This window comes from Scyliorhinus canicula, chromosome 26 (genome assembly GCF_902713615.1).
Source record: "Scyliorhinus canicula chromosome 26, sScyCan1.1, whole genome shotgun sequence".
Classification (NCBI taxonomy): Eukaryota; Metazoa; Chordata; class Chondrichthyes; order Carcharhiniformes; family Scyliorhinidae; genus Scyliorhinus; species Scyliorhinus canicula.
This window is the reverse complement of record NC_052171.1, coordinates 24,153,447-24,179,324: the sequence shown is the minus strand read 5'-3', so window position 1 is coordinate 24,179,324 and position 25,878 is coordinate 24,153,447. Positions and strand designations below refer to the sequence as shown.

The window sequence follows — 25,878 nt, the reverse complement described above, 5'->3', positions numbered from 1 at the left end:
AGAGAATGTGAACAATCCAGTCATACCTTCTTTAGGGATGGTGTGCAACTAACTGTTGGTCCGATTTCAACTACCCGTCCACTCTTCCATTTTAATAAAAAAGGTTAAAGCCCCATTTCTTCCCGTGTCCTCTTGCCTTGAAAAGTATCAGCTGTGACTCAATAGATCACAATCACACATTAAAGAACAAAGAAAGTTACAGCATAGGAACAGGCCCTTCGGCCCTCCAAGCCTGCGCCGAACATGCTGACCGTCTGAATAAAAAGCCCACTACCCTTCCAGGGACCATATCCCTCCATTCCCATCCTATTCTCTGGTGGGATTGAGCCTCACTGGTGCTCCAGTGTCAGTACTGAGGGAGTGCCGCACTGTCAGAGGGTCAGTACTGAGGGAGTGCCGCACTGTCAGAGGGTCAGTACTGAGGGAGTGCCGCACTGTCAGAGAGTCAGTACTGAGGGAGTGCTGCACTGTCAGAGGGTCAGTACTGAGGGAGTGCCGCACTGTCAGAGGGTCAGTACTGAGGGAGTGCCGCACTGTCAGAGGGTCAGTACTGAGGGAGTGCTGCACTGTCAGAGGGTCAGTACTGAGGGAGTGCCGCACCGTCAGAGGGTCAGTACTGAGGGAGTGCCGCACCGTCAGAGGGTCAGTACTGAGGGAGTGCTGCACTGTCAGAGGGTCAGTACTGAGGGAGTGCCGCACTGTCAGACCGTCAGTACTGAGGGAGTGCTGCACTGTCAGAGGGTCAGTACTGAGGGAGTGCCGCACTGTCAGACCGTCAGTACTGAGGGAGTGCCGCACTGTCAGACCGTCAGTACTGAGGGAGTGCTGCACTGTCAGAGGGTCAGTACTGAGGGAGTACCGCACTGTCAGAGGGTCAGTACTGAGGGAGTGCCGCACTATCAGAGGGTCAGTACTGAGGGAGTGCTACACTGTCAGAGGGTCAGTACTGAGGGAGTGCCGCACTGTCAGAGGGTCAGTGCTGAGGGAATGACGCACCGTCAGAGGGTCAGTACTGAGGGAATGCCGCACTGTCAGAGGGTCAGTACTGAGGGAGTACTGCACTGTCAGAGGGTCAGTACTGAGGGAGTGCCGCACTGTCAGAGGGTCAGTGCTGAGGGAATGACGCACCGTCAGAGGGTCAGTACTGAGGGAATGCCGCACTGTCAGAGGGTCAGTACTGAGGGAGTGCTGCACTGTCAGAGGGTCAGTACTGAGGGAGAGCCGCACTGTCAGAGGGTCAGTACTGATGGAGTACCGCACTGTCAGAGGTCGTCTTCTGGGGATGACAAGTTAGGCCAAGGCCCCACCTGCCCTTGCATTTTTTTTTTAAATTTGGAGTACTCAATTCTTTTTTTTTCCCATTAAGGAGCAATTTAGCGTGGCCAATCCACCTCACCTGCACGTCTCTGGGCTGTGGGGGTGAAACCCATGGCAACACGGTGAGAATGTCCAAACTCCACGTGCATAGTGACCCGAGGCCAGGATCGAACCTGGGTCCTCGTCCCAGTGAGGCAGCAGCGCTAACCACTGGGAAACTATGCCGCCCACACATGCCCTCTCAGATGGATCTCATTTTGAAGAGCAGGAAAGGTTAGCCCTGGTCCTCTGGTAAATATTTATGGGGCCATTTGTCAATTGCTGCAATCAGGCGGTGGGCAAATTGTCTGCCACGTTTTCTACACTCTAACAGTGATTTTGCTGCAGAAGTACTTCTGGGTTGGTTTAGCTCACAAGGCTAAATCGCTGGCTTTTAAAGCATACCAAGGCAGGCCATCAGCACGGTTCGATTCCCGTACCAGCCTCCCGGACAGGCGCCGGAATGTGGCGACTAGGGGCTTTTCACAGTAACTTCATTGAAGCCTACTCGTGACAATAAGCGATTTTCATTTTCATTTCCTTCATTGGCTACAAGATGGACTCCTGAGATTGTGAAAAGAAATGTATGAAAGTCCTTCTTTCTTGAAACTCTACCATTCTGAACCAAGTGGAGTGAGCTGGGGAGACAAATTGCTGCCCCACTCCAGCAAGGCAAGTCTGGCACTCATGGTGGATGCCGGTGGCTGACTCGCTAGTCCCCAGGTTTCTGTGATAAGTGCCAAACCCATCCCAGGGAGAATTGGTAAACCCACAACCAGCTGTGTAACAACATGGGACTCGATGCAGGGGTTGGGCTCTCTTTCTCCGCCTGGGGGAAATGCACCCAGCCCACAAAATGGATGCAACATTGCAACAGCTTTGACAAAGGGTCATCTAGACTTGAAACGTTCGCTCTTTTCTCTCCCCACAGATGCTGCCAGACTTGCTGAGATTTTCCAGCATTTTCTCTTCGGTTGCAACATTCCCTACCCACTCCAAAGTCTCAGGTTGGGAAGCTGCGCGTACCCACCTTATAAATATCATCGTCTATGATGAGCCCCCAATGTGCCAGCTCCTCCTGGACAATGCTGTTTTTCTTGAGCTTGTTCAGCAGTTTTCTTAAAGCCTTGTGGTGTTGTTCTGGTGTGAGGTTAACCTGCACAGCCAGATCCTACAAGCTCAAACAAAACCCAGAAATCAGAACCACCAACAGAGGGGTAACTCTTTACTTTGCTGATCACCAGCCATGATTCCCTGATTACGGATTCGAGTCCCACTCACTGAAATCACTGTCAGTGCAGTATGAAGGGAGTGCTACACTGCCAGAGGTGCCAATATTAAATTGAGAACCAGTGAACGCGAGTCACAAACAGGCAAGTTTCCTTCCCGAATGGGGATTAGTGAATCGGCTATATAAGGGCCACAGGAGTAGGCCACTGAGCCCTTTAAGACTCCACCATTCGGTAAGATCAGGCCGATCTGATTGTGGTTTCAACTCCACCTTCCTATCTGTCCCCCATGGACTATGCATCTATCAAAATTCAACTCAGCTTCAGATAAATTCAATGGCCTATTCGTCACTGCTTTATGAAGCAGAGAATGCCAAAGACTAACCGCCCTCAGAGAAAGGATTTCTCCTCATTTCCATCTTAATCTTAACCATGTCCTCCACCTCGAGTCCCTTCAACAAGGTGAAGCATCGTCACAATATCCACCCTAACAGGTTCCCTCAGGATCTTCAATGTTTAAATAAGATCACCTCTTATTCTTCTAAACTCCCAATGGGTACACACACACAAAAGCATATTTATTAGGGGCAGGAGTAGGCCACTCAGCTCCTCAAACCCGCCATTCGCTAACATCGTGGGTAATCTATTTTTAACCTCGACTACATTCCTGCCTACTCCCAATAACCTTTCACCCTCTTGTCAAGAAACTATCTCGCTTTGACTTAAAAACATTCAAAGACTCACAACCCTCAGAGAATTAGGTTTTCCCCATCTTTGTCTTAAATGCGCGACCTCTTATTTGTAAATGGCGACCCCTGGATTCTCCAACAAGTGGAAATATCCTTTTCACACCCATCTCTCAGGATCTTATATGTTTCAATCAAGACGCCTCTTACTCTTCTAAACTCTGGTGGATACAAGCCTCACCTGTCCAACCTTTCCTCGAGCCAAGCCGCCCGTTCCTGGTTTTAGTCAGGGTTAATCTGTCCAACCTTTCTTCATAAGATAAACCCTCCTTCTCAGGAGTGAACCTTCTCTGAACTGCTTCTAATGCAACAATATCCTTTTTGATACAAGGAAGCTAAAACTGTACACAGTCTCACAGACATGGTCTCACCAATACCCTGCTCTGCTGCAGTAAAATATCCCTTTTATATTCCATTCCCCTTGCAATCAATACCAAATGCCATCCTAAGCATTTGTGGTCGCTGCGGATGAACTTTTCCTGATTCGTGTCCCAGGACACCCAGATCCCTCTGTACTGCAGAGCTCTGCAATCTCTCTCCATTTAAACAATTTGCTACTTTTCCAATTTTCCTGCCAAGGTGGACTGCTGGCTGGAAGCCCTCCTCGTTCTCTGACAAAGATATGAAGCTTCCACATCACTGCAAAGCAGATATCACTACCTGGCCACAACAGAGCGATACCAGTGGGACAGCATTCTACTCACGACAATGAAATAGCATTGAAAGCCAAGGGAAAGGAAATCAGCAGAACTGTTACTTACCCTCATTGCACGGAAATCCTTCCTCATCTGATTGGGTATCCCAGTCATAAAGGACAGTTCGGGCACAAGAAGGATCTCTCTGTGGATGGGCTGTGGGGGAAAATGGGTGAAGGCTGAATTCATGAACTCGGCCCACGTGCTGAGACTAGCTTACCCATCGAGAATAATCAGCCTCGCACTTCTGCACTTAGTGGGAAATTCCAATCAAACCTGTGTTTGCGAAACGCCGCCCTGCCACAGGCAAGCACACGGCAGCAATAAACAAAGCACAGAAATCAATCACAAACAGGTCACGTAACACGTTTCAGGAAGGGTGTCAAACCTCGGAAAGGGTGCAAAGAATAGAATAGTAGAATATTTACAGGGATGAGGAACTTCATTAGATGGAAAGACAAAAGGAATGGGGGTTGTTCTTCCCAGAGCAGAGAAGGTCATGGGAAATTTAACAGACAATGAATGGTTTTTAAAGAGTAAATAAGGAGAAACTGTTCCCAGTGGCAGAAGGGTCCGAAGACACAGATTTAAGGTATTTAACAAAGAGTCAGAGGCAACATTGTTTTGTTACATGGTGGGCTGTGATGACTTGGGACACACTACCCGAAATGGTGGTGGAAGCAGTCTCAACAATAACCTCTAAAAATGAATTGGATTCAGTTCCAGGATATCAATGCAGGACTTCCTCAGGGTATCGTCTTAGGTTCAACCACCTCCAGCTGCTTCATCAGTCACCTTCCTTCCATTACAAGGTCAGAAGTGGAGATATTCACTGATACCTGAAGCTGGGGCCAACCGGATAGTTTCATAGATCATAGAATTTACAGTGCAGAAGGAGGCCATTTGACCCATCGGGTCTGCACCGGCTCTTGGAAAGAGCACCCAACTTAAGCCTGCACCCCCACCCCGTAAACCAGTAACGCCACCTAACCCAAGGGCGTGGCCAATCCACCTAACCTGCACATCTTTGGACTGTGGTAGGAAACCGGAGCACCCGGAGGAAACCCACACAGACACAGGGAGAACGTGCAGGCTCCGCACAGACAGTGACCCAAGCCGGGAATCAAACCTGGGACCCTAGAGCTGTGAAGCAACCGTGCTAACCACTCTGCTACTGTGCCACCCAGGGTTCTATCAAGGGTTCTATGATTCTATCTTGTACCTGTCCCCGCGGTCCATACTTCTGCTTTGGTCGATAGACGAGGAGAGGCTGGTTCAAATCCTGAATGGTAATCCCATAGGTTTTGCTGCAATCGTAAATTGAACAGGTCAATGACAGCACTGTAATCTCATGAGTGAAACTGCCCACCACTGCTGCCTTCACAGGTTAGCTTCATGGAATCCATCTGTAATTTCTCCAACTTTGTTCACGTGCATGAACTGCATTTGTTGCATTTTCTTCTTTTTTTTAAATTTAGAGTACCTAATTATTTTTTTCCAATGAAGGGGCAATTTAGCGTAGCCAATCCACCTAGCCTGCATATCTTTGGGTTGTGGGGGGTGAGACCCACGCAGACACAGGGAGAATGTGCAAACTCCACATGGAGAGTGACCCAGATCCGGGATCGAACCTGGGCCCTCTGCACCGTGAAGCAGCAGTGCTAACCAGAGCCACCCTGCTGCCCTTGGACAGGAAGCAAACTGTAGGCATGAATAATCCATTATCAACGTGGCAGGATGTGACTAGTGGAGTGGTCTTAAGGATCGGCACTGGGACCTCCGCTATCTACAAGTCAAAGATCAGCCAAGATCGTTCTGAATGGAGAAGGCTGGACAGACCGTATGGTCTGCTCCTGCTAGACTGTAACACCTCATCTTTCTAACTAAACCCCCTGCTGACCTGTAATAGTCACTGAAGGTAATATCTCTGCCATCCGCCATCTGAAAGCAGCTTGTTGGAGCCCTGTCCCAGTCTATGTCATCGATGCGGTAGGTGCGGTTATTATACTTGGTCATGATGATGCTGCCCACCAACTGTTTAGTGCAATCATCCTGGAAATTCTCACTGCTCCTCTGGTAGATAGCCTGCCTGGAAAGAAAGGCAACAAGTGGGCTGGAGTGAAAAAGAGGAAACAGATCTCAACAAGTGTAACTCACTTCAGGGAATCACCGATAAATAACACAGATTTTGTGAAAGGAAAGCTAGATAAACGCAAGGGAGAAATGCATGGAAGGACAGGCTGATAGGGTGAGATGGGTGGGAGGATGGTCTTAGGGAGCATTATAAGAAGCCTGACATCACCAGGTTAAAGTCCAACATGTTTGTTTCAAACACTAGCTTTCGAGCACTGCTCCTTCCTCATATTCACCTGAGGAAGGAGCAGCGCTCCGAAAGCGAGTGTTTGAAACAAACCTGTTGGGCTTTAATCTGGTGTTGTAAGACTTCTTACTGTGCTCACCCCAGTCCAACGCCGGCATCTCCACATCATAGGGAGCATTGACACCAGTGTGAACCCAATGGTTCAAAAGCCCCGTCTGCCCCTGTGCTAAATAGTTGTTCAGACCAGAGGGGAGTTCATACATGAGAGAGAGTTTGGAACAGATTCCCAGCATGGTGATGGTGGGTGGGTGTTGGGGAGGGAGAGGTGTGAGTATACAAAATAAGAAACCTGAATGCGTTCCACCGCAACTTTTGTGATTTTATCCCTGAATGACCCAGGTCTAATTTTACAATGTCACCTTTGTGCTGGTTCTTCACTCAGGAATATAGTTCCTCTCTCTACCCTGGCAAATGCCTTTTAACTTGAAGCAACACTGGATTCAAGGTTCAAGCCCCACCTGCTTCCATGGGGTTGGTCAAAAAGCAAAGACTGAGGGCAGGAGGATTCACCTTCACCTTGAGTAAAGCTTGGCTGGAGGATTACCAGGTCAGGATATCAGAAACCAAGTAATAGAGAACAGCAAATCGAGTTCTGTTAAACATATGTGAACATAAACCGATACTCACATAATATCAATGACAGAGTCATTACGAATTACTTTATGGGACACATCAACCAGTAACATCAGTCCACCATCTGTCCTTCGAATGCTGGCCGAGTATCCTGGCCATATCTGCAACCTGCACAACAAAAACTCCCCTTAGACACATTTGGGCAAGGAGTCCACATTGGTTGTCCATCGCTAATTATTTGATAAGGCGCTACATCAAAAGATATTATGAAAAGTAAAAGCTCAGGGTGTAGGGAGTAACATACTGACATGGATAGAAGATTGGCTAGTTAACAGGAGAGAGAGTAGGCATAAATGGGTAATTTTCCCATTGGCAGGATGTGATGGTTGTGTGTCACAGGGATCAGTGTTGGGGGCCTCGACTCTTCACAATTTAGACATCTGACTTGGATGAAGGGACCAATGATACGGTTGCTAAATTTGCTGCAAGGCAGGACTGTGAAGAGATTACAAGGAGGCTGCGCCAGAGATAGATAAAGTGAGTATAATGTGGGAAGATGCCAAATTGCCTATTTTGGCAAAACAAAAAAGCATATTAGCTAAATGTTGAGAGATTGCAGAGCTCTGAGATGCAGAGGGAGCCAGGGGTCCTGGCGCATGACTTGCAAAAGGTCAGAATGCAAGTAATTAGGAAAGCTGCTAGAATAGGGGCAGCATGGTAACACAATCGTTAGCACAGTTGCTTAACAGTTCCAAGTTCGATTCCCGGCTTGGGTCACTGTTTGGGCGGAGTCTGCACATTCTCCCCGTGTCTGCGTGGGTTTCCTCCGGGTGCTCCAGTTTCATCCCACAGTCCAAAGATGTGCAGGTTAGGTGGATTGGCCATGAAAAATTGCCCTTTGTGACCAAAAAGGTTAGATGGTGTTACTGAGATAGGTGGAGGTGTGGGCTTTGGTAGGGTACTCTTTCCAAGAGCCGGTGCGAGACGAGGAGGAATTAACGGGTTGAGAGTCTTTGGAACTCTTTTCTTCAAAAGACAATGGGAGTCAAGTCTTTGAATATTTTTACGGCTGAGGTAGGAAGATTATTCATAAGCAAGGGGGTGAAAATTTATCAGGGGTAGGTGGGAATGTTGAGGTGAAAACCACGTCTGCCGTGATCTCATTAAATGGCGGAGCAGGATCAAAGGGCTGAATGGTCTACTCCTGCTCCTAAACGGTGTGTAAATGTTTGTTTGTAATTGGCTCACTCCTCCAGACGAGGCAATTTGTTATAACCAGGTTGCTGCTGCTCCTTTTCCAATAGAATTCCATTGACTATCTTCCCACCCTCACATATTGCCCCAGAACTTGATGGAGCTCTTTTAAAACCCTTAAACCGTGCTAATCTCCACCTTAAATTCCTGGAGATTCTGGGATGCATCCCACCTGACTCAGGGATCTGAATAACATTTCTCAGTCATCTCTCCCTGAAGGTTTGGAGGAAACCATCATGAGGTCATGAATGAATAGACTTTTGGAAACATGATAACACGAAAAAGGGGGGGGGGGGGGGGGGGGGTGGTCTATAATCAGACGTTAATGCATTTAATTGAGGTTCCTGAACTTCCTGCGCTGGAACCTAATCACACTCACCGGTATTGAGGAAGAACTACAGCATTTGTTGGGTCATAGAAATTTCGTCCAACCAATTTTAATTCCAAGATCCTCATGGCTCTGCACAAAAAAACCCGGCATATTCAGTACAAAGCACCGTTTTACACGGTCAAGCTATTCCCCCATCATATAAAGCTCAAAGAAACTTCAAATCAAATTATGAGAGTAGTTACATTGCTCAAGGAAAACAAGTTTATTGAAAACCCAGGGAAACACAGCAAGGTAATGCACTGGAGTCTACTTTATTTGCCTGCAGGTTCCTTCCTACAGGGCCTCTGCTGCAGTGGCAAATCATTCCGGTGTCTCTCCTCAACCTCTAGGCTGCAGCAACAGGCCCTCAAACTTCCTTCCCTGGTCACAAAACCCATCCAAGGTTTAACTGTTCAGTTTTTGAACATGAAGTGAGGGGCATGAGTTCCGAATGAGGGCTGGGAAAGATAACATAAGTCATGAGGAGTGAGCCCAGATTGAGGGCTTAACGAAGTAAAGGCAGACCTTCTTACTCTTACCTGCTAAAATAGAAGATCCCCAATTGTTTACGGCTTACACCCTATTAACTCTAACCTTGAAAATACACAAACATTACTTTCCGAGTGAAACCAACTCTGATTGCATTTACATCAGAGTTATTACCAGTTTCTCAGAATTTTAGATTTATCGCACTTTAATTTTTTTTAATTCCCCAAAATAAAAGTTATAATTTAAAACATGAATTATGAGCTGGATATTCACAACCCGTATGCTTCACCAAAACCTCAGCATAAGACCATAAGAGCAGAGTTTGGCCGCTCGGCCTATCGAGTCTGCTCCGCCATTCAATCATGGGCTGATATTTTCTCATTTCCATTCTCCTGCCTTCTCCCCATAACCCCTTATCAATCAAGAACCTATCTATCTCTGTCTTAAAGACACTCAGTGATTTGGCCTCCACAGCCTTCTGCGGCAAAGAGTTCCACAGATTCACCACCCTCTGGCTGAAGAAATACCTCCTCATCTCTGTTTTAAAGGATCGTCCCTTTAGTCTGAGATGGTGTCCTCTGGTTCTAGTTTTTCCTACAAGTGGAAATATCCTCTCCACGTCCACTATCTAGGCCTCGCAGTATCTTGTAAGTTTCAATAAGATCCCCTCTCATCCTTCTAAACTCCAACGAAGCAGACGCCGCTTAAAACTTTAGCGAGATAAAGCTAGAATGAAACATGGATGTGCTTTACTTCTTGGACAGATAAATGTATGGAGAAGACTCACGTAATTCAATCAAGACGATTTGTCTTCACACAACACAAAGTCATGAACGCACAATATTTGCTAACCAGTTGGTCATCATGCTTCATGAAACAAAATAACTACAGACTCTCTTTCAGCTTTCTAACCTCAAGTCCCATCCAAACTCTGCCCAAGAGAGAGAGTTCTCGATAAGCTGTTTACATGAGACGACAGTACACCATATTACCTTCTGAATACCACATTGTAGTAGGGGATGCAGAGATCGGAGTTTGGCTGCAGAATCTTTGTCATTTGAATTTTGATTTCCACCTGTGTGCTGTCAGTTTTTCTTTGCGATTTGAGAGTGACCACCTAACACACAACAGAGGTTAAGATGTTGGCTTCAAATAATGCATAAATTGGGACTATCCAACTTCAAAACAGTTCCTCCAGCATTTGACTCTTTTCAATAACTTACAGATATAAGAGCTCAGGAAACACAAGATACAGAAGCAAAGCAGAAAAGGAAAAGGCACACAGGTCCCAACTGGGACTACCAATCATGCCACTCCCAATCCAGGCCAGCTCTTAAGTGTTGATTCTATCAGCCCCATCTGATGGGCCTCCACCCATTAGGAGGGAAGCTCATATTCCACGAGTCCCATCGGGAGATCAATTGGGTCAATCCCGTGGGTCACGCCAGGGTTATTACAACAGTGAAACCCAAAGCTGAGCCAGTTTCTAAAAAAATGTTTAATCCGTCAGATGCTGCAAATCTGAAATGACAACAGCAAATGCAAGAAATACCCAGCAGGTCAGGCAGCATCTATGAAGAGAGAAACAGGTCAACGGGTTGGTGCGGCCCAACTGCGCATGCGCGGGTTGGAGCAACGCCCATTTGGTGCCGGGAAGGGAGGCTGGAGCGGCATGAACTGCTCCAGCGCCGTGCTGGCCCCCTGTGAGGGCCAGAATAGGTAGTCCCCGCGCCCATTTCGCACCGTCGGAGAAACTTAGTCCATCGGAGCATCGCGCCCCAAGAATCCAGTGGATGCTGAGGGTCTGTACTCACATCCAGGCCAGACTGGGTGAGGATGACAGATCTCCTTCCTAGGAGGATAGAAGGACATCAGAGAAGATGATGGATTCTCAGGAGAAACTTCATTTCATGGCCACCATGACAGATACTAATTTTTTTTAACTCATTGATTGAATCCAATGAATTCAAATTCTCAGTTGCAAAAGTGGGATTTGAACTGCCGTCCTATCTGGTACCACCAGTCCTGTGTCATAACCCCAAGGCTATGATATGAGCAGCCACTTCAACTGAGGCATTCAAAAGTTGATTAATAAACACAATGCATCGCAATGGATATAAATCTATAAAATGAGCATACCTCGGGTAGTTTCACAGGCAGATAGAGTATGGTGCCATCAAAAGCAGTGACTTTTCCAGTAATTGGCTGATGCTCCTTCAACATTCCATAGCGTATATTCCGACATTCTACATTGGGACTAAAACGAACAGCAGTATCTGTTTGAGTGAAGCAAACTAAACCGAGTACAGCTCAGTGAATTTCAGCAGGAATAGTGACCCCGGTTAGAGTCGGACAACACCTCGATGGTGTAACCATTGCTGAAGACATAACCTTTAAGTTGCTCGTGGACTACAGGCAGAGTATTAAACTATATATATACCAGGTGCAATGAAACTGGTTCCATATTCTCCCATATCGTTTTAATACAAGTACAGCCCATTGAGCTTAGCACCATATTTGGGCTGTGTTTATGTACTTGAATGCTAAACTGCTGCATTAGATTTGGAGCAGGCAGCCCTCCAGGCTTGTCTAACCTTTCAGCACAGTGGGTCAGAACTTTGAGATGCAATTAATGAGTGGGCCACATTTGGTGAGAGGGATTGTTTGCAACTTCTGTCCCTCACCCTTCTAATATCCGTGGCTGTTTCGCCCTCCTTCTTTTTCATCTCTTTCTACTCTTCTGTTCTTAGCTGTAACTGGAGTCCGCCGTGTCCCTGCTCCTTCACTGTAACACAAGGTCTCTCTGGACACTAAGGCTCTTTGCTGAGACGTCCCAGTGAACATGAATCCCATTTGTCCAAAAGGTCCCCTATTGGTGAAAATAAAACTCGGGGGACAATCATCCCCAACCCAGCCCCAGAGCCAAAGGGCAAACCCGGTATAGGTGCAGCCAATCCCAGCTCCCACAGCACAGATGAAACTCACTTACCTGAAGGTGACGTGGTACTGATACACAGCCTCATTTCTACAGTCTATTTTGGTAAGGTTTACTGCCAGAAGTATGGATGTTCCTGATGACCCCTTCTTCACAATTGGCTCCCTAAATAAATACACAACAGGAATTAACACCAACTAACAGCGGGAAAACACATTTAAGCTGCACGCAGTCAGCCACAACCAACAATGCAATGGGTAACTTTAATACTCTTGCAAAGAGCCTAGATGTTTCCATTTCTGAGGGTGTTCAAATTAGTGGGCTATAAAGGCAAGATCGTCAGCAATAAATATAATCGAGAATTCAGAGAATCCCGACAGTGCGGGCCATTCGGCCCATCGGGTCTGCACCCTCTGAAAGAGCACCCTACCTAGGCACAATTCCCCACCCGATCCCCACACCCCCACCTAACCGTTGCACTCTAAGGGACAATTTAGTGTGACCAATTCACCCAACCTGCACATCTCTGGATTGTGGGAGGAAACCCACGCAGACACTGGGAGAAAGTGCAAACTGTACACAGTCACCCGAGGCCGGAATTGAACCTGGGATCCTGGCACTGTGAGATCGCAGTGCTAACCACTGTGCCACCATGCTGCCCAGGACAAACGTCTTGACCAGAATGGTGCACATCGACAGTGCTCCACCCCAGCCCACATCGACACAGTGCTCCACCCCAGCCCACATCGACAGTGCTCCACCCCAGCCCACATCGACAGTGCTCCACCCCAGCCCACATCGACAGTGCTCCACCCCAGCCCACATCGACACAGTGCTCCACCCCAGCCCACATCGACACAGTGCTCCACCCCAGCTCACATCGACACAGAGCTCCACCCCAGCCCTCATTGACAGTGCTCCACCCCAGCCCACATCGACAGTGCTCCACCCCAGCCCACATCGACAGTGCTCCACCCCAGCCCACATCGACACAGTGCTCCACCCCAGCCCACATCGACACAGCGCTCCACCCCAGCCCACATTGACAGTGCGTCACCCCAGCCCAAATCAACAGTGCTCCACCCCAGCCCACATCGACACAGTACTCCACTCCAGCCCACATCGACAGTGCTCCACCCCAGCCCACATCGACAGCGCTCCACCCCAGCCCACATCGACACAGTGCCCCACCCCAGCCCACATTGACACAGTGCTCCACCCCAGCCCACATTGAGTGCTCAACCCCAGCCCACATTGACACAGTGCTCCACCCCAGCCCACATTGACACAGTGCTCCACCCCAGCCCACATCGACAGTGCTCCACCCCAGCCCACATTGACAGTGCTCCACCCCAGCCCACATTGACACAGTGCTCCACCCCAGCCCACATCGACAGTGCTCCACCCCAGCCCACATCGACACAGCGCTCCACCCCAACCCACATTGACACAGTGCTCCACCCCAGCCCACATCGACACAGCGCTCCACCCCAGCCCACATCGACAGTGCTCCACCCCAGCCCACATCGACACAGTGCTCCACCCCAGCCCACATTGACAGTGCTCCACCCCAACCCACATCGACACAGTGTTCCACCCCAGCCCACATTGACACAGTGCTCCACCCCAGCCCACATCGACACAGTGCCCCACCCCAGCCCACATCGACACAGTGCTCCACCCCAGCCCACAGAGTGCTCCACCCCAGCCCACATTGACACAGTGCTCCACCCCAGCCCACATCGACACAGTGCTCCACCCCAGCCCACATCGACACAGTGCTCCACCCCAGCCCACATCGACACAGTGCTCCACCCCAGCCCACATCGACACAGTGCCCCACCCCAGCCCACATTGACACAGTGCTCCACCCCAGCCCACATTGAGTGCTCAACCCCAGCCCACATTGACACAGTGCTCCACCCCAGCCCACATTGACACAGTGCTCCACCCCAGCCCACATCGACAGTGCTCCACCCCAGCCCACATTGACAGTGCTCCACCCCAGCCCACATTGACACAGTGCTCCACCCCAGCCCACATCGACAGTGCTCCACCCCAGCCCACATCGACACAGCGCTCCACCCCAACCCACATTGACACAGTGCTCCACCCCAGCCCACATCGACACAGCGCTCCACCCCAGCCCACATCGACAGTGCTCCACCCCAGCCCACATCGACACAGTGCTCCACCCCAGCCCACATTGACAGTGCTCCACCCCAACCCACATCGACACAGTGTTCCACCCCAGCCCACATTGACACAGTGCTCCACCCCAGCCCACATCGACACAGTGCCCCACCCCAGCCCACATCGACACAGTGCTCCACCCCAGCCCACAGAGTGCTCCACCCCAGCCCACATTGACAGTGCTCCACCCCAGCCCACATTGACAGTGCTCCACCCCAGCCCACATCGACACAGTGCTCTACCCCAGCCCACATTGACACAGCGCTCCACCCCAGCCCACATTGACACAGCGCTCCACCCCAGCCCACATTGACAGTGCTCCACCCCAGCCCACATTGACACAGTGCCCCACCCCAGCCCACATCGACACAGTGCTCCACCCCAGCCCACATCGACAGTGCCCCACCCCAGCCCACATCGACACAGTGCTCCACCCCAGCCCACATCGACAGTGCTCCACCCCAGCCCACATCGACAGTGCTCCACCCCAGCCCACATCGACACAGTGCTCCACCCCAGCTCACACTGACAGTGCTCCACCCCAGCCCACATCGACAGTGCCCCACCCCAGCCCACATCGACAGTGCTCCACCCCAGCCCACATCGACAGTGCTCCACCCCAGCCCACATCGACACAGTGCTCCACCCCAGCTCACATTGACAGTGCTCCACCCCAGCCCACATCGACAGTGCCCCACCCCAGCCCACATCGACACAGTGCTTCACCCCAGCCCACATTGACAGTGCTCCACCCCAGCCCACATCGACAGTGCTCCACCCCAGCCCACATCGACACAGTGCTCCACCCCAGCTCACATTGAGTGCTCCACCCCAGCCCAATCGACAGAGTGCTCCACCCCAGCCCACATCAACACAGTGCTCCACCCCAGCCCACATTGACAGTGCTCTACCCCAGCCCACATCGACACAGAGCTCCACCCCAGCCCACATCGACACAGTGCTCCACCCCAGCCCACATCGACACAGTGCTCCACCCCAGCCCACATCGACACAGTGCTCCACCCCAGCCCACATCGACAGTGCTCCACCCCAGCCCACATCGACAGTGCTCCACCCCAGCCCACATCGACAGTGCTCCACCCCAGCCCACATCGACAGTGCTCCACCCCAGCCCACATCGACACAGTGCTCCACCCCAGCCCAATCGACACAGTGCTCCACCCCAGCCCACATTGACAGTGCTCCACCCCAGCCCATATCGACACAGTGCTCCACCCCAGCCCAATCGACACAGTCACTCACCCTCGGGTTTCTTGCTGCTGAGCTCCTGCTGCGGTTTCGTCGAGGGAAGACCTACTTCCAGGTGGAACCGTCTCCGACGGATGAAAAACTCTGCTCCTCCCCAGTAACGCTGGTCCGAACTCCAATCCCTTCACTCGGGCTGCAAGCTCATCAATGCCGGAGAGAGGAGACTCTGCGGCCGTCCCTCTGCCTATGAAACTGGGAGGAGGTTGATGGATCAGATAACACCATCTCACAGCATGACCACAGGAGGGAATATACAAAACATTAACTAGCATCTTACCAGCAAATGGACAATTTGAGGGATGAGAAAATTGGATAGGCTGAATTTGTTTTTAACTGAGGTGTCTGACTGAGAGGCTGACAGACAGTGAACAGGAGGGGTATATTGCCATTTGTAGAAAGCAGGTGTGTGGTGGTGTGCAGCGATTTGGAAGAAACTGGCAGAATGATTAGAGGGGCATTGAGGAGAAAAGGGGTCTCAAATTGCTGCCTGGAAGGGTGAGGGAGATGAATTCCTCATTACATTTAAAAAATACAGGATGCATTCGAGGTGTGATCGCTCCCGGGGCTTGAGGCCAGAGCTACAAGCTGAGTTCAGATGGGATCGGCTATTTTCAACCAAAATGTGTCCTCTTCTGTCATAAATCTGTGTTTCTAAAATTAGTCAAAATTGTATAAATAACTTGCAAACTTGAATATTCTCCCGTAATGATTAAATATGAGACTTCCCACCCAAATATTTATTTAAGTTTCCAGTTTAATCTTGTGGCATGATCTTCCGTGTGCGCCTGCTTATTCTAAGTTGTGATTTTTTTTTCCACTTTTAGTCGGTCATTTTACCAGGAAATCATTCACCAACTTTACATCTTGGGTATATCTCGCACTGAAATTTCTCTTTTGATGAAACTGCCTGCTCCCAATTTGCTGAAGCCCCTAGAAAATGCTGGCCGTCATCTACAACGGGTGCCAGGTGACTGGAGGGGGCAGGGGCGCCAGACAGGCAGAGAGTTCCAAAGTTGAAGTGGCCTTGAATACACGTCTGGTTGTTTCCATTCTAAGAGACTGGGTCTACTGAGTATGTGTGTAATTCCTGCAACTGGACACTGACATGTTCTGGATAACCACGTTCTCAGAGGCTTGATTGCCTTATGTGATTGAAAGTCTGTCCAACAGAGAAGATTTTCCCAGAGTGGCACCTTTTCGATACCAGAGACTGGAGAAGGTGATTGCACAAATGGTCCTTTCCTAGTGACTTTCAGCTAGAAAGTTAAATGCCTGTGGGTGTGGCGCCAACCTGCAGCATGACTGTACAGAGTAACCACTCGGAGCTGATTTGATCGTTCAGAAAAGGCAGACACTCCGACCGGTCTGTGGCTAACTGAGAGAAAGGACACCTGCAACTTGTGCATTCTCAAGCGCAATGTGAGTAGGAGGCTGCTGACTGGAACTCACTGTGTGGCTACGACTGTCCCGCAGGACTGCACCTTGAAGTGGTGGCAAGGCTTGCATGTTGCAATGAGCTACACCACGTGGGTATTACCGCTGATGGGAGCCAGAGTAAAAGGCTGTCCTCTGAGTGAGGGTGGCAGGGTAAAAATTAAGTTTGCTTCCTGAAACAATCCAGAGTCAAGGAAAGTCTTTTGTGGACCAGGGATAAACAGTCAACAACAGCAGCGGATTGACAGCTCTGTATGTCAGGTGTACAGACTGGTTCAGCCACAAGGACAGATAGTCGGACTTACACCTGTCCTTACCTGCATTGTGCGGAACCCCGTGACATTGGTGCTGGAAAGACAAAGGCGTCTCCAGCTGCATGACCCACTTCATGTTTATACAGTCCAAACAAGTCACTGCCGATTCCTCTGCCCATCAGTCCTCTTCCTGTGAGGAAGCAAAGAAAATAAGTTCAGCATCACCACACTCCTGTACTGACAGTATTGAGCAGATCAGCATAAAGAGCCAGTCGTTTATCAATATATAAACTCTTCAATGCCTTCATAAATATGGGTAGAGCGGCGACACAGTAGATAGCACTGCTGCCTCAGTGCCAGAAACCCGGGTTCGATTCTGGCCTTGGCTGATTGCGTAGTTTGTACGTTTTCCCGTCTCTGCAACCCCCTGGATGCCAGTGAAAACAAACTCCCCCCCCCCCCCCACACACACACACACACACACACACACACACACACAGGTTCCAGAGTGAATGCTGGCCCTCGTGTCCCCAACACCCCTACCACCTGCTACCCAGTGTTCCCATGCTGACAAACCTCCATCCAGCTGGCATTGGTTCATTTGCTCCACCCTGTTAATCTGAAAATATTTCAGCTCAGCATTGAAAATGTTCTGCATGGAGCAGCCTGTGGCTCAGTGGTTAGCACTGGGACTGCAGCGCTAAGGACCTGGGTACGAATCCCGGCTCTGGGTCACTGTTAGATATAAGCAACTGTTCCGGAAAATAAGTCCGGTACGTGTTCCCCGCACCCACTGAACTCCGGGTGCAAGGCACCACAAGGGGTTGCAAGAACGGCTTAGCTAATGGGCACTACCTCTGCCAGCCTTGAGCAAATCCAACAAAAGTCAGACAACAGGTAATGTGAGGTTCTGGGATGAGGGTGGGGCTCTTTCAGGAGGGCCGGCGCGGACCCGATTGGCAGAACGGCCTCCTTCTGCACGGAGGAAATTCTCTGGACTGTCCTGCCTTCTGGGACCATGGGGAGGTGGTCCAGGGACAGAGAACAATTAACACCTAGAAGAGAGCTGGCAGGCAGCAACAGTGCTTCAGGATGGGCAGGGTCAAACATCTCGGGTTGATTCTTATCTTGACTGAAGAACAGATCCACTTGCCAAGATGATCTCCACGTCCGTATGCTTCGAACTGCAGCAATGAGGTGAGATCTCGGATCTGTCCGGCTGAACGACCCAGTAGCTCAGAAAACAAACAGAAAGGAAGAACTTACATTCATATCACCTCTCATTTTACAGTACCCTTCACAGCAACATAGGATTTCCAAGTTGGAAGCGGCCATTCGGCCCTTGATGTTTGTTATGATCCTATACTGGACCCCCAGATCAGGGTCCAGGAACTCTGTTTAAACTAGACAAAGTTTCAAATTTAAGATACTTGTTAAAGAGAATAAAGCCACATATTTTGAATAAACAACATTAAACTTTACTCTGCAAGGTCGAGAAGATAAAACAATTTACAATATCTTTCTTACACTCTAACATTCAGTGTTAAAATGAGGTACACGCAGATTAACAAAACCGTGGTCAAACACAACACACTGCATAGTAAACGGCAGTTGCAACCTAGACAGGTTCCTCGGATTTCTCAGCAACATGTTAGGATGTCAGTAAACACGGTGGATCAAACGTAATTGAAACTCGATGTCTACCCTCCATGGGAAATTCCAGTCTCCACAGTCGAAGACCTCTCTTAGGAATACTTTTAATGTGGTGGCCATGTAGATGAGGGTAGTGCAGTTAATGTAGTTTCTATGGATTTCAGCATAGCCTTTGACAAGACTCCACATGGGAGACTTATTAAGGGCAGCACGGTAGCATTGTGGATAGCATAATTGCTTCACAGCTCCAGGGTCCCAGGTTCGATTCTGCCTTTATTCATCGAGGCATAGATTACAAAAGCAAGGAAGTCATGTTGGAGTTGCATAGAACATTGGTGAGGCCATACTGTGTGCAGTTCTGGACACCATATTATAGGAAGGATGTGATTGCTGGAGGGGATGCAGAGGAGATTTACCGGGATGTTGCCTGTGATGGAACATTTAAGTTATGAAGAGAGGTTGGATAGGCTTGGAATGTTTTCACTGCAGCAAAGCAAACTGAAAGCCAACCTGATTGAGTATAAGATTATCAGGGGCATGGACAAGGTGGATAGGGAGTAACTGTTCCCATGAATTGAACGGTCAGTCACGAGGGGACACAAGTTCAAGATAAGGTGGGTTTAGGGGGGGGGATTTGAGGAAAAACATCTTTACCCAGAGTGTGGCGACGGTCTGGAACGCACTGCCTGGGAGGGTGGTAGAGGCGGGTTGCCTCACATCCTTTAAAAAGTACCTGGATGAGCACTTGGCACATCATAACATTCAAGGCTCTGGGCCAAGTGCTGGCAAATGGGATTGGGTGGGCTGGCCAGGTGTCTCATGCATCGATGCGGACTCAATGGACCTCTTCTGCATTGTATTTTCTGCATTTCTATGAGTTTCTAAAAGAAGTCACTCTAACTTATACAGTCTTGTCCGTGATGGCCTACCTTTTTTTCCAATTAAAGGACAACTTAGCGTGGCCAATCCATGCACATCTTTTTGGGTTGTGGGGGTGAGACCCAGGGGGGAAACATGCAAACTCCACCTGGACAGTGACCCGGGGCTGGGATCGAACCCGGGTTCCCGGCGTCGTGAGGCAGCAGTGCTAACCACTGCACCACCGTGCCGCCCCAATGATGGCCCACCTTGCAGGGTTTCAGCAGTCTTGGCTCCAGAGATTCCGTTCCCCTTAATTACTGAGGTCTCCACTCCATCAGCAACTCAACTTCAGCTCTTCAACTGCGCTGAGCAGAATACTACCACCCCATAGGGTTACCTTCACCACAATGGTCTGAGCATGTAGTCACCAACCTCCTGCTGTCTTCTTCAATCTCCAGGGATCCTTCCTAATCCCTCCCCGACAGCCCGGGGCTCCTTCCCGATCCCTCCCCGACACTCCTTCCCGATCCCTCCCCGACAGCCCGGGGCTCCTTCCCGATCCCTCCCAGACAGCCCGGGGCTCCTTCCTGATCCCTCCCCGACAGCCCGGGGCTCCTTCCCGATCCCTCCCAGACAGCCCGGGGCTCCTTCCTGATCCCTCCCCGACTGCCCGGGGCTCCTTCCCGATCCCTCCCCGACGCTCCTTCCCGATCCCTCCCAGACAGCCCAGGGCTCCTTCCCCATCCCTCCCCGATGGCCCTGGGCTCCTTCCCGATCCCTCCCCGACGCTCCTTCCTAATCCCACCCCGGGGCTCCTTCCCGATCCCTCCCTGACAGCCCAGGGCTCCTTCCCGATCACCCCCCGATGGCCCTGGGCTCATTCCCGATCCCTCCCCGATGGCCCTGGGCTCCTTCCCGATCCCTCCCCGACAGCCCGGGGCTCCTTCCCGATCCCTCCCCGACTGCCCGGGGGCTCCTTCCCGATCCCTCCCCGACAGCCCAGGGCTCCTTCCCGATCACCCCCCGATGGCCCTGGGCTCATTCCCGATCCCTCCCCGATGGCCCTGGGCTCCTTCCCGATCCCTCCCCGACAGCCCGATCCCTCTCCGCTGGCCAGAGATTTCCTATCGATCCTGGGCTTCTTCCTGATCCCTCTCCGATGGCCACTTCTCCCAATCTCTCTCAGGTGGCCAAGGCATCTTCCTGACCCTTTTCCGATGGCCAGGACGTTTCCGGACCCTCGCCAATGGCCACGACTTCTCCCAATCTATTCCGATGGCCTGAGCTTTTTCCTCGAGTCCTCACCAATTAAAATCTGCCAACCACAGCCCCATGTCTCTCTGGAGCCTTTCCCCCCTGCTCATCTATCTTCTTAACTTGGGCTCTCCGTGTCGCCCATCTCTCTGCATCCTCTTCTTTGTCCCTTTGGTACATCATTTCGTTTTCCCACAATTTATTTTTGTGCCGGCGCACTGGGCCCTCAGAGCTTTTGAATCTGCAGCCCACTCCGTGTATCCGCAAAAACAACCCAAGCACACTGGGAGTTGAAGTTCCCAACCTCCTGACAACCTCCAGGTTAGTCTGGACTTTATGACATGCCTGCTCTGCCACTCGGTAAGATCATGATTGATCGGTTTGTTATCTCAACTCCATCTTCCTGTTCACCCCCATGACTCCCGGCTCCTCGAATTTATAAAGTATCTAACTCAGCCATCACTGCTTGCTGGGGAAGCCACGTCCAGAGACTCACAACACACACAGAAACAATTTCAATTCCCTGATTTTGTCTCCCTCCTTCTCTTGAATAAAGATGTGACGCTGGCTATTTTCTAACCCACTGGGGCCCTCACTGAAGTGAAGGCGTTTTGGGAGATTATAACCAATGCATCGACTATCTCTGCAGACGCTTTGTTTAAAGCCTTAGAATGTTGGCCATCAGCTCCTAGGTAGTTGTCAGCCTTTAGATCAGAGTTCTCCCAGCACCTGTTACCTAGTAATGGTAATAATCGTCCCTCCCTTTCATCATTAATGTGAGCATCTTTGGAAAATTTTACAAATCTTGTATGTCTTCAACACATATGCCAGGAGCAACACTAGCTTTCATTATTTTTTTCCAATTCAAATACTTTTTGAAACTCTTATTATCCTGTTTTAATCTAAATAGCTTGTACAGGATGTCTCAAAACGCTTCAGTGCCAATGGATTCCTTTTAAGGTGCAGTCACTGTTGTAATGTAGGGAACATTACAGTTCAATTTCTACACAACAAAACTCCACAAATGACAATAAGCAAATTTGATGATTGGCCAAGACGTGGAGAACGTCATACAAGAGGACAATCCTGGGGCTCGTTTAACAACTCAACTAAAAGGCATCAACTCCAACAGTGCGGCACTCCCTCAGTACTGACCCTCTGACAGTGCGGCACTCCCTCAGTACTGACCCTCTGACAGTGCAGCACTCCCTCAGTACTGACCCTCTGACAGTGCGGCACTCCCTCAGTACTGACCCTCTGACAGTGCGGCACTCCTTCAGTACTGACCCTCTGACAGTGCAGCACTCCCTCAGTACTGACCCTCTGAAAGTGCAGCACTCCCTCAGTACTGACCCTCTGACAGTACGGCACTCCCTCAGTACTGACCCTCTGACAGTACGGCACTCCCTCAGTACTGACCCTCTGACAGTGCGGCACTCCCTCAGTACTGACCCTCTGACAGTACGGCACTCCCTCAGTACTGACACTCTGACAGTGCAGCACTCCCTCAGTACTGACCCTCTAGTGCGGCACTCCCTCAGTACTGACCCTCTGACAGTACGGCACTCCCTCAGTACTGACACTCTGACAGTGCCGGCTGGAAATGTCAGCCCTGAATAGGTTAGTATGATGACAGGAGGGCAAGGTGGTTTGTGTTGTGTGGTCGGTGACATCATCATTAGCCAGCAGACAGCGGCCTGCAATGGACACCCAAGTTTTTAAAGAACACTTCCAGAATGTTAGGTGTGAGTGATGGAACCAGAGTTCAATCAAAACGGAGGAACATTGTCTTCATAAATTGACAAGTATCAAAGACAGCTGTTCCGGAACACAATCAAAATTTAACATGTAAATCCCTGGAAGTGAACAGACGCTGAACCAAGTCAACTAGGAAGGTCCCATTTTTGCCAAGGTTGGCACGAGCAGGGCAGCACGGTGGTACAGTGGTTAGCATTGCTGCCTATGGCGCTGAGGACCCGGGTTCGAATCCCGGCCCTGGGTCACTGTCCGTGTGGAGTTTGCACATTCTCCCCGTGTCTGCGTGGGTTTCACCCCCACAACCCAAAGATGTGCAGGGTAGGTGGATTGGCCACTTTAAATGGCCACTTTAAATTGCCCCTTAATTGGAAAATTTAATTGGGTATTCTAAATTTATTAAAAAAAAGGTTGGCACGAGCAGGTGGGGAAGGGGATTCGATGATATTTGCAGGACAGTGCGAGTAAGTAAGGCCAAAGAGCTTCCCTCCTGCTCTTTCCAATCTGTGACGGACTTTCCCAATTCCTTTATAAATACATAGTTATCATTGCGCTGCGATGAATAATATGACCATTATTATATTGTGGAAATTGTGTCCCGTTGAGCAAAATATTTCATCGCAATATCCAACTGTTAACCAAGAGAAATTTGGTACAAGTCCTGACAGGTCGGTTTCAATTCTACAGCTTGAGCTGCCAATAAAAGAGATTCAACGTACAATTATCAGGGGTACTGATGTTGAAAAGTCTCCCTTTCCCCAAAGGAGTTAAAACTTTGACCATTTCAAAGTTGAAACTGCATGCTGTTTGGTCCTGCTGACACTGCCCTCCTGTGGTGTGCAGCAGATACTGCAGAACATACCCTGGTACTAAGAGCAGTACGTGAAGTGTAAAGATAAAGATGTTTGTTTCACTGGCCTCTTCCTTCCAACAGGCTATTTATGATACGTATCATCGTGGACTCTCACCATAATCATTGACATGACAACAGCGACAACACTTCTAAAGTGCTTCATTGGATACAAGGCGCCTTGGAACATTGAGGTTCTGAAATGTATCATACAAATCCAAGTTCTCACGTTGTTCTTTCTTAGAGCTCAATGCTACTTCACACACGGTTAAATTAATCTACCTGTGCCCACTGTATTGTTGAATGTTTTACTAAACTTTTCCTTCAACTTCATCGAGACTCTTGCCCGAATTGAAGTCTTCGAATAAAAGCGAAACCCCACGGATGGCGGGAATCCAAAATAAAACCAAAGTGTTGGAAACGCTCAGCAGAGCTGACAGTCAGTATCTGCAGCAAGGAACAGTGAACGTCGGGCAGAACACGATTCTTCCTCAAAACAGGCTCTGGCCAGTTCCTGGGGCACGTCAATGATTCAGTCAGCTCCAAAGTCATGTACAGATTCTATTTCTGAATAAAGTCACTCTCTAAAATAATGGGGAAAGCATGACTGAATATTACCCAGTTAAAATTTATATTGAAAAGAGGATGTGCTCGGGAACTAATCAAGTCGCCATTCGCTTCAGTGGTTAGCACTGCTGCCTCACAGCACCAAGGAGCCAGGTTTGACTCTGGCTTCGGGTGACTGTGTGTGGAGTTTACACGTTCTGCCCCGTGTCTGCGTGGGTTTCCTCCGGGTGCTCCGGTTTCCTCCCACATATTTATGTGCAGGTTAGATGGATTGGTCGTGATAAATTGACCCTAAGTATCCAAAAGATTAGGTAGGGTTACTGGGTTTCGGGGATAGGGTGGAGACGTGGGCGTGGAGACGATGCAGACTAAATGGGCAGAATGGCCTCCTTCTGCACTGTGGGGTTCTATGATAACAAGTGCGAATGAGACAAGTTGAACCGATTATCCGAAGATTTCCTTGATAATCATCTATTTAACTTCACCTCAGAAATCTGTTTTCAACTGAACAATGTGACCTTAAAGGGGACACGATATACATTAATAGATTAATTGCATGGGTAGAGTAACCACGATCTTCTTGTATAGCTGTACCCAACATATTCCAAAGAAAATTTAAAACTGAAGCGTTTCAGGTTCCTCAAATGAGGCCTCTGCCGAACTAATTTCAGCCTCTGTCCAAACAACGCGCCATACATACTGGGTAGGCCAGTCTGGGAGTTGCTGCAAGCCGCCCGCCTGGCTGAGCGTCATCTCCCACCGACTCGGACCTGGGGGGCCGCAGGAACGGGACTGTCCTCCCTCGCGCCAAGTCTGCCCCCGACACCGGCGTGGGCTGCTGGCAAGCTCCAGGGGAACGGGGGTCGGGAGCTGTACGAGGTGGGCCACCTCGGAACGAGAGACTCGCCCGACCGGACATCGGGGCAGAACCTGTGGAACAAAAGCACCCAGTGAGATCACCGCGGTTCGTAACCGGAGGGTAGCCAAAACCCGTCAATAAAGTTAACCTCCTTTAATGTATAAAAAAAAAGCAACGTTTAAAATACTGCACGGACTCAAAAATGGGAGCAGCTAGCAAAACTTGGAAATAACGGTAATAGAATTGGAACTAATGGCAGTTAGATACGAATATACACAAGTGACAACTCACTGATGACATCAGCAATGGATTTAAATAAGATGAAGAATAATAACACTCCGTAACAATCACCAGCTAATATCCTGTACTTGGAACACATGCTACGTTTTGACTAGATCCGGGGCTGGATTCCCCGTTTTGCTGGCTCCCGGGAGTGTCCCAAAGGCGTGGGACAAGGCGAAGGGAAACCCCATTAACCGGCAGGCGTAACAGAGAATCCCGCCGGCCCGTAGAGACAGAAATGTGGCGCGGCGGAGAATCCAGCCCCTGGACTTTTCTGTCAGCGATGGCTCAAGAAGTAGCACTCACCCAAGTCAAATGACCCATGGGTTTGAGTCTCACTTCAGGCACGGGCCCACAATCCAGGCTCAAAGCACCCAGGGCCAATAATATGAGAGTGTCATCCTAACAGAGATGCGGTCTTTCATGAGAGACATCAAAATCAGGGGTAAATGATCTCACGCCGCCATTATGCCAACGAGCAGCAGACACAACTCACAGGTACTGCATGGACTCTAAAGCACTTTGGGTTATGGGAGTGGTCACAAGATTGCGAACGGTGCTATAGAAATGCAAGTTCTTTCATTCTTCTGTGACAAACCCGTCATCTCCTAAGATGTGAA

The 25,878-nt window shown here is 49.7% G+C and overlaps 1 protein-coding gene across 5 annotated transcripts in view; it reads right to left on the bottom strand.

The window, feature by feature from the left end:
* The window catches only part of piwil2 (piwi-like RNA-mediated gene silencing 2), a 73,961-nt gene that overhangs the window by 44,015 nt on the left and 4,068 nt on the right, over positions 1–25,878 (bottom strand). For 4 of the 5 annotated variants that reach the window (XM_038785474.1, XM_038785478.1, XM_038785475.1 and 1 more), the window contains exons 2-14: positions 24,818–25,047; positions 18,331–18,412; positions 17,241–17,367; positions 15,484–15,681; positions 12,082–12,192; positions 11,232–11,349; positions 10,085–10,209; positions 8,613–8,693; positions 7,034–7,147; positions 5,927–6,115; positions 5,249–5,333; positions 4,093–4,182; positions 2,387–2,527 (exon numbers count right to left, since the gene is read on the bottom strand). In XM_038785474.1, coding sequence (XP_038641402.1) covers positions 2,387–2,527; positions 4,093–4,182; positions 5,249–5,333; positions 5,927–6,115; positions 7,034–7,147; positions 8,613–8,693; positions 10,085–10,209; positions 11,232–11,349; positions 12,082–12,192; positions 15,484–15,681; positions 17,241–17,367; positions 18,331–18,412; positions 24,818–25,036 — 1,680 coding nt within the window. In that variant the 5' untranslated portion in view covers positions 25,037–25,047. Of the gene's footprint in view, positions 1–2,386; positions 2,528–4,092; positions 4,183–5,248; positions 5,334–5,926; positions 6,116–7,033; positions 7,148–8,612; positions 8,694–10,084; positions 10,210–11,231; positions 11,350–12,081; positions 12,193–15,483; positions 15,682–17,240; positions 17,368–18,330; positions 18,413–24,817; positions 25,048–25,172; positions 25,195–25,878 lie in introns of those variants that run through there. The other variant, XM_038785477.1, reaches the window with a different exon arrangement.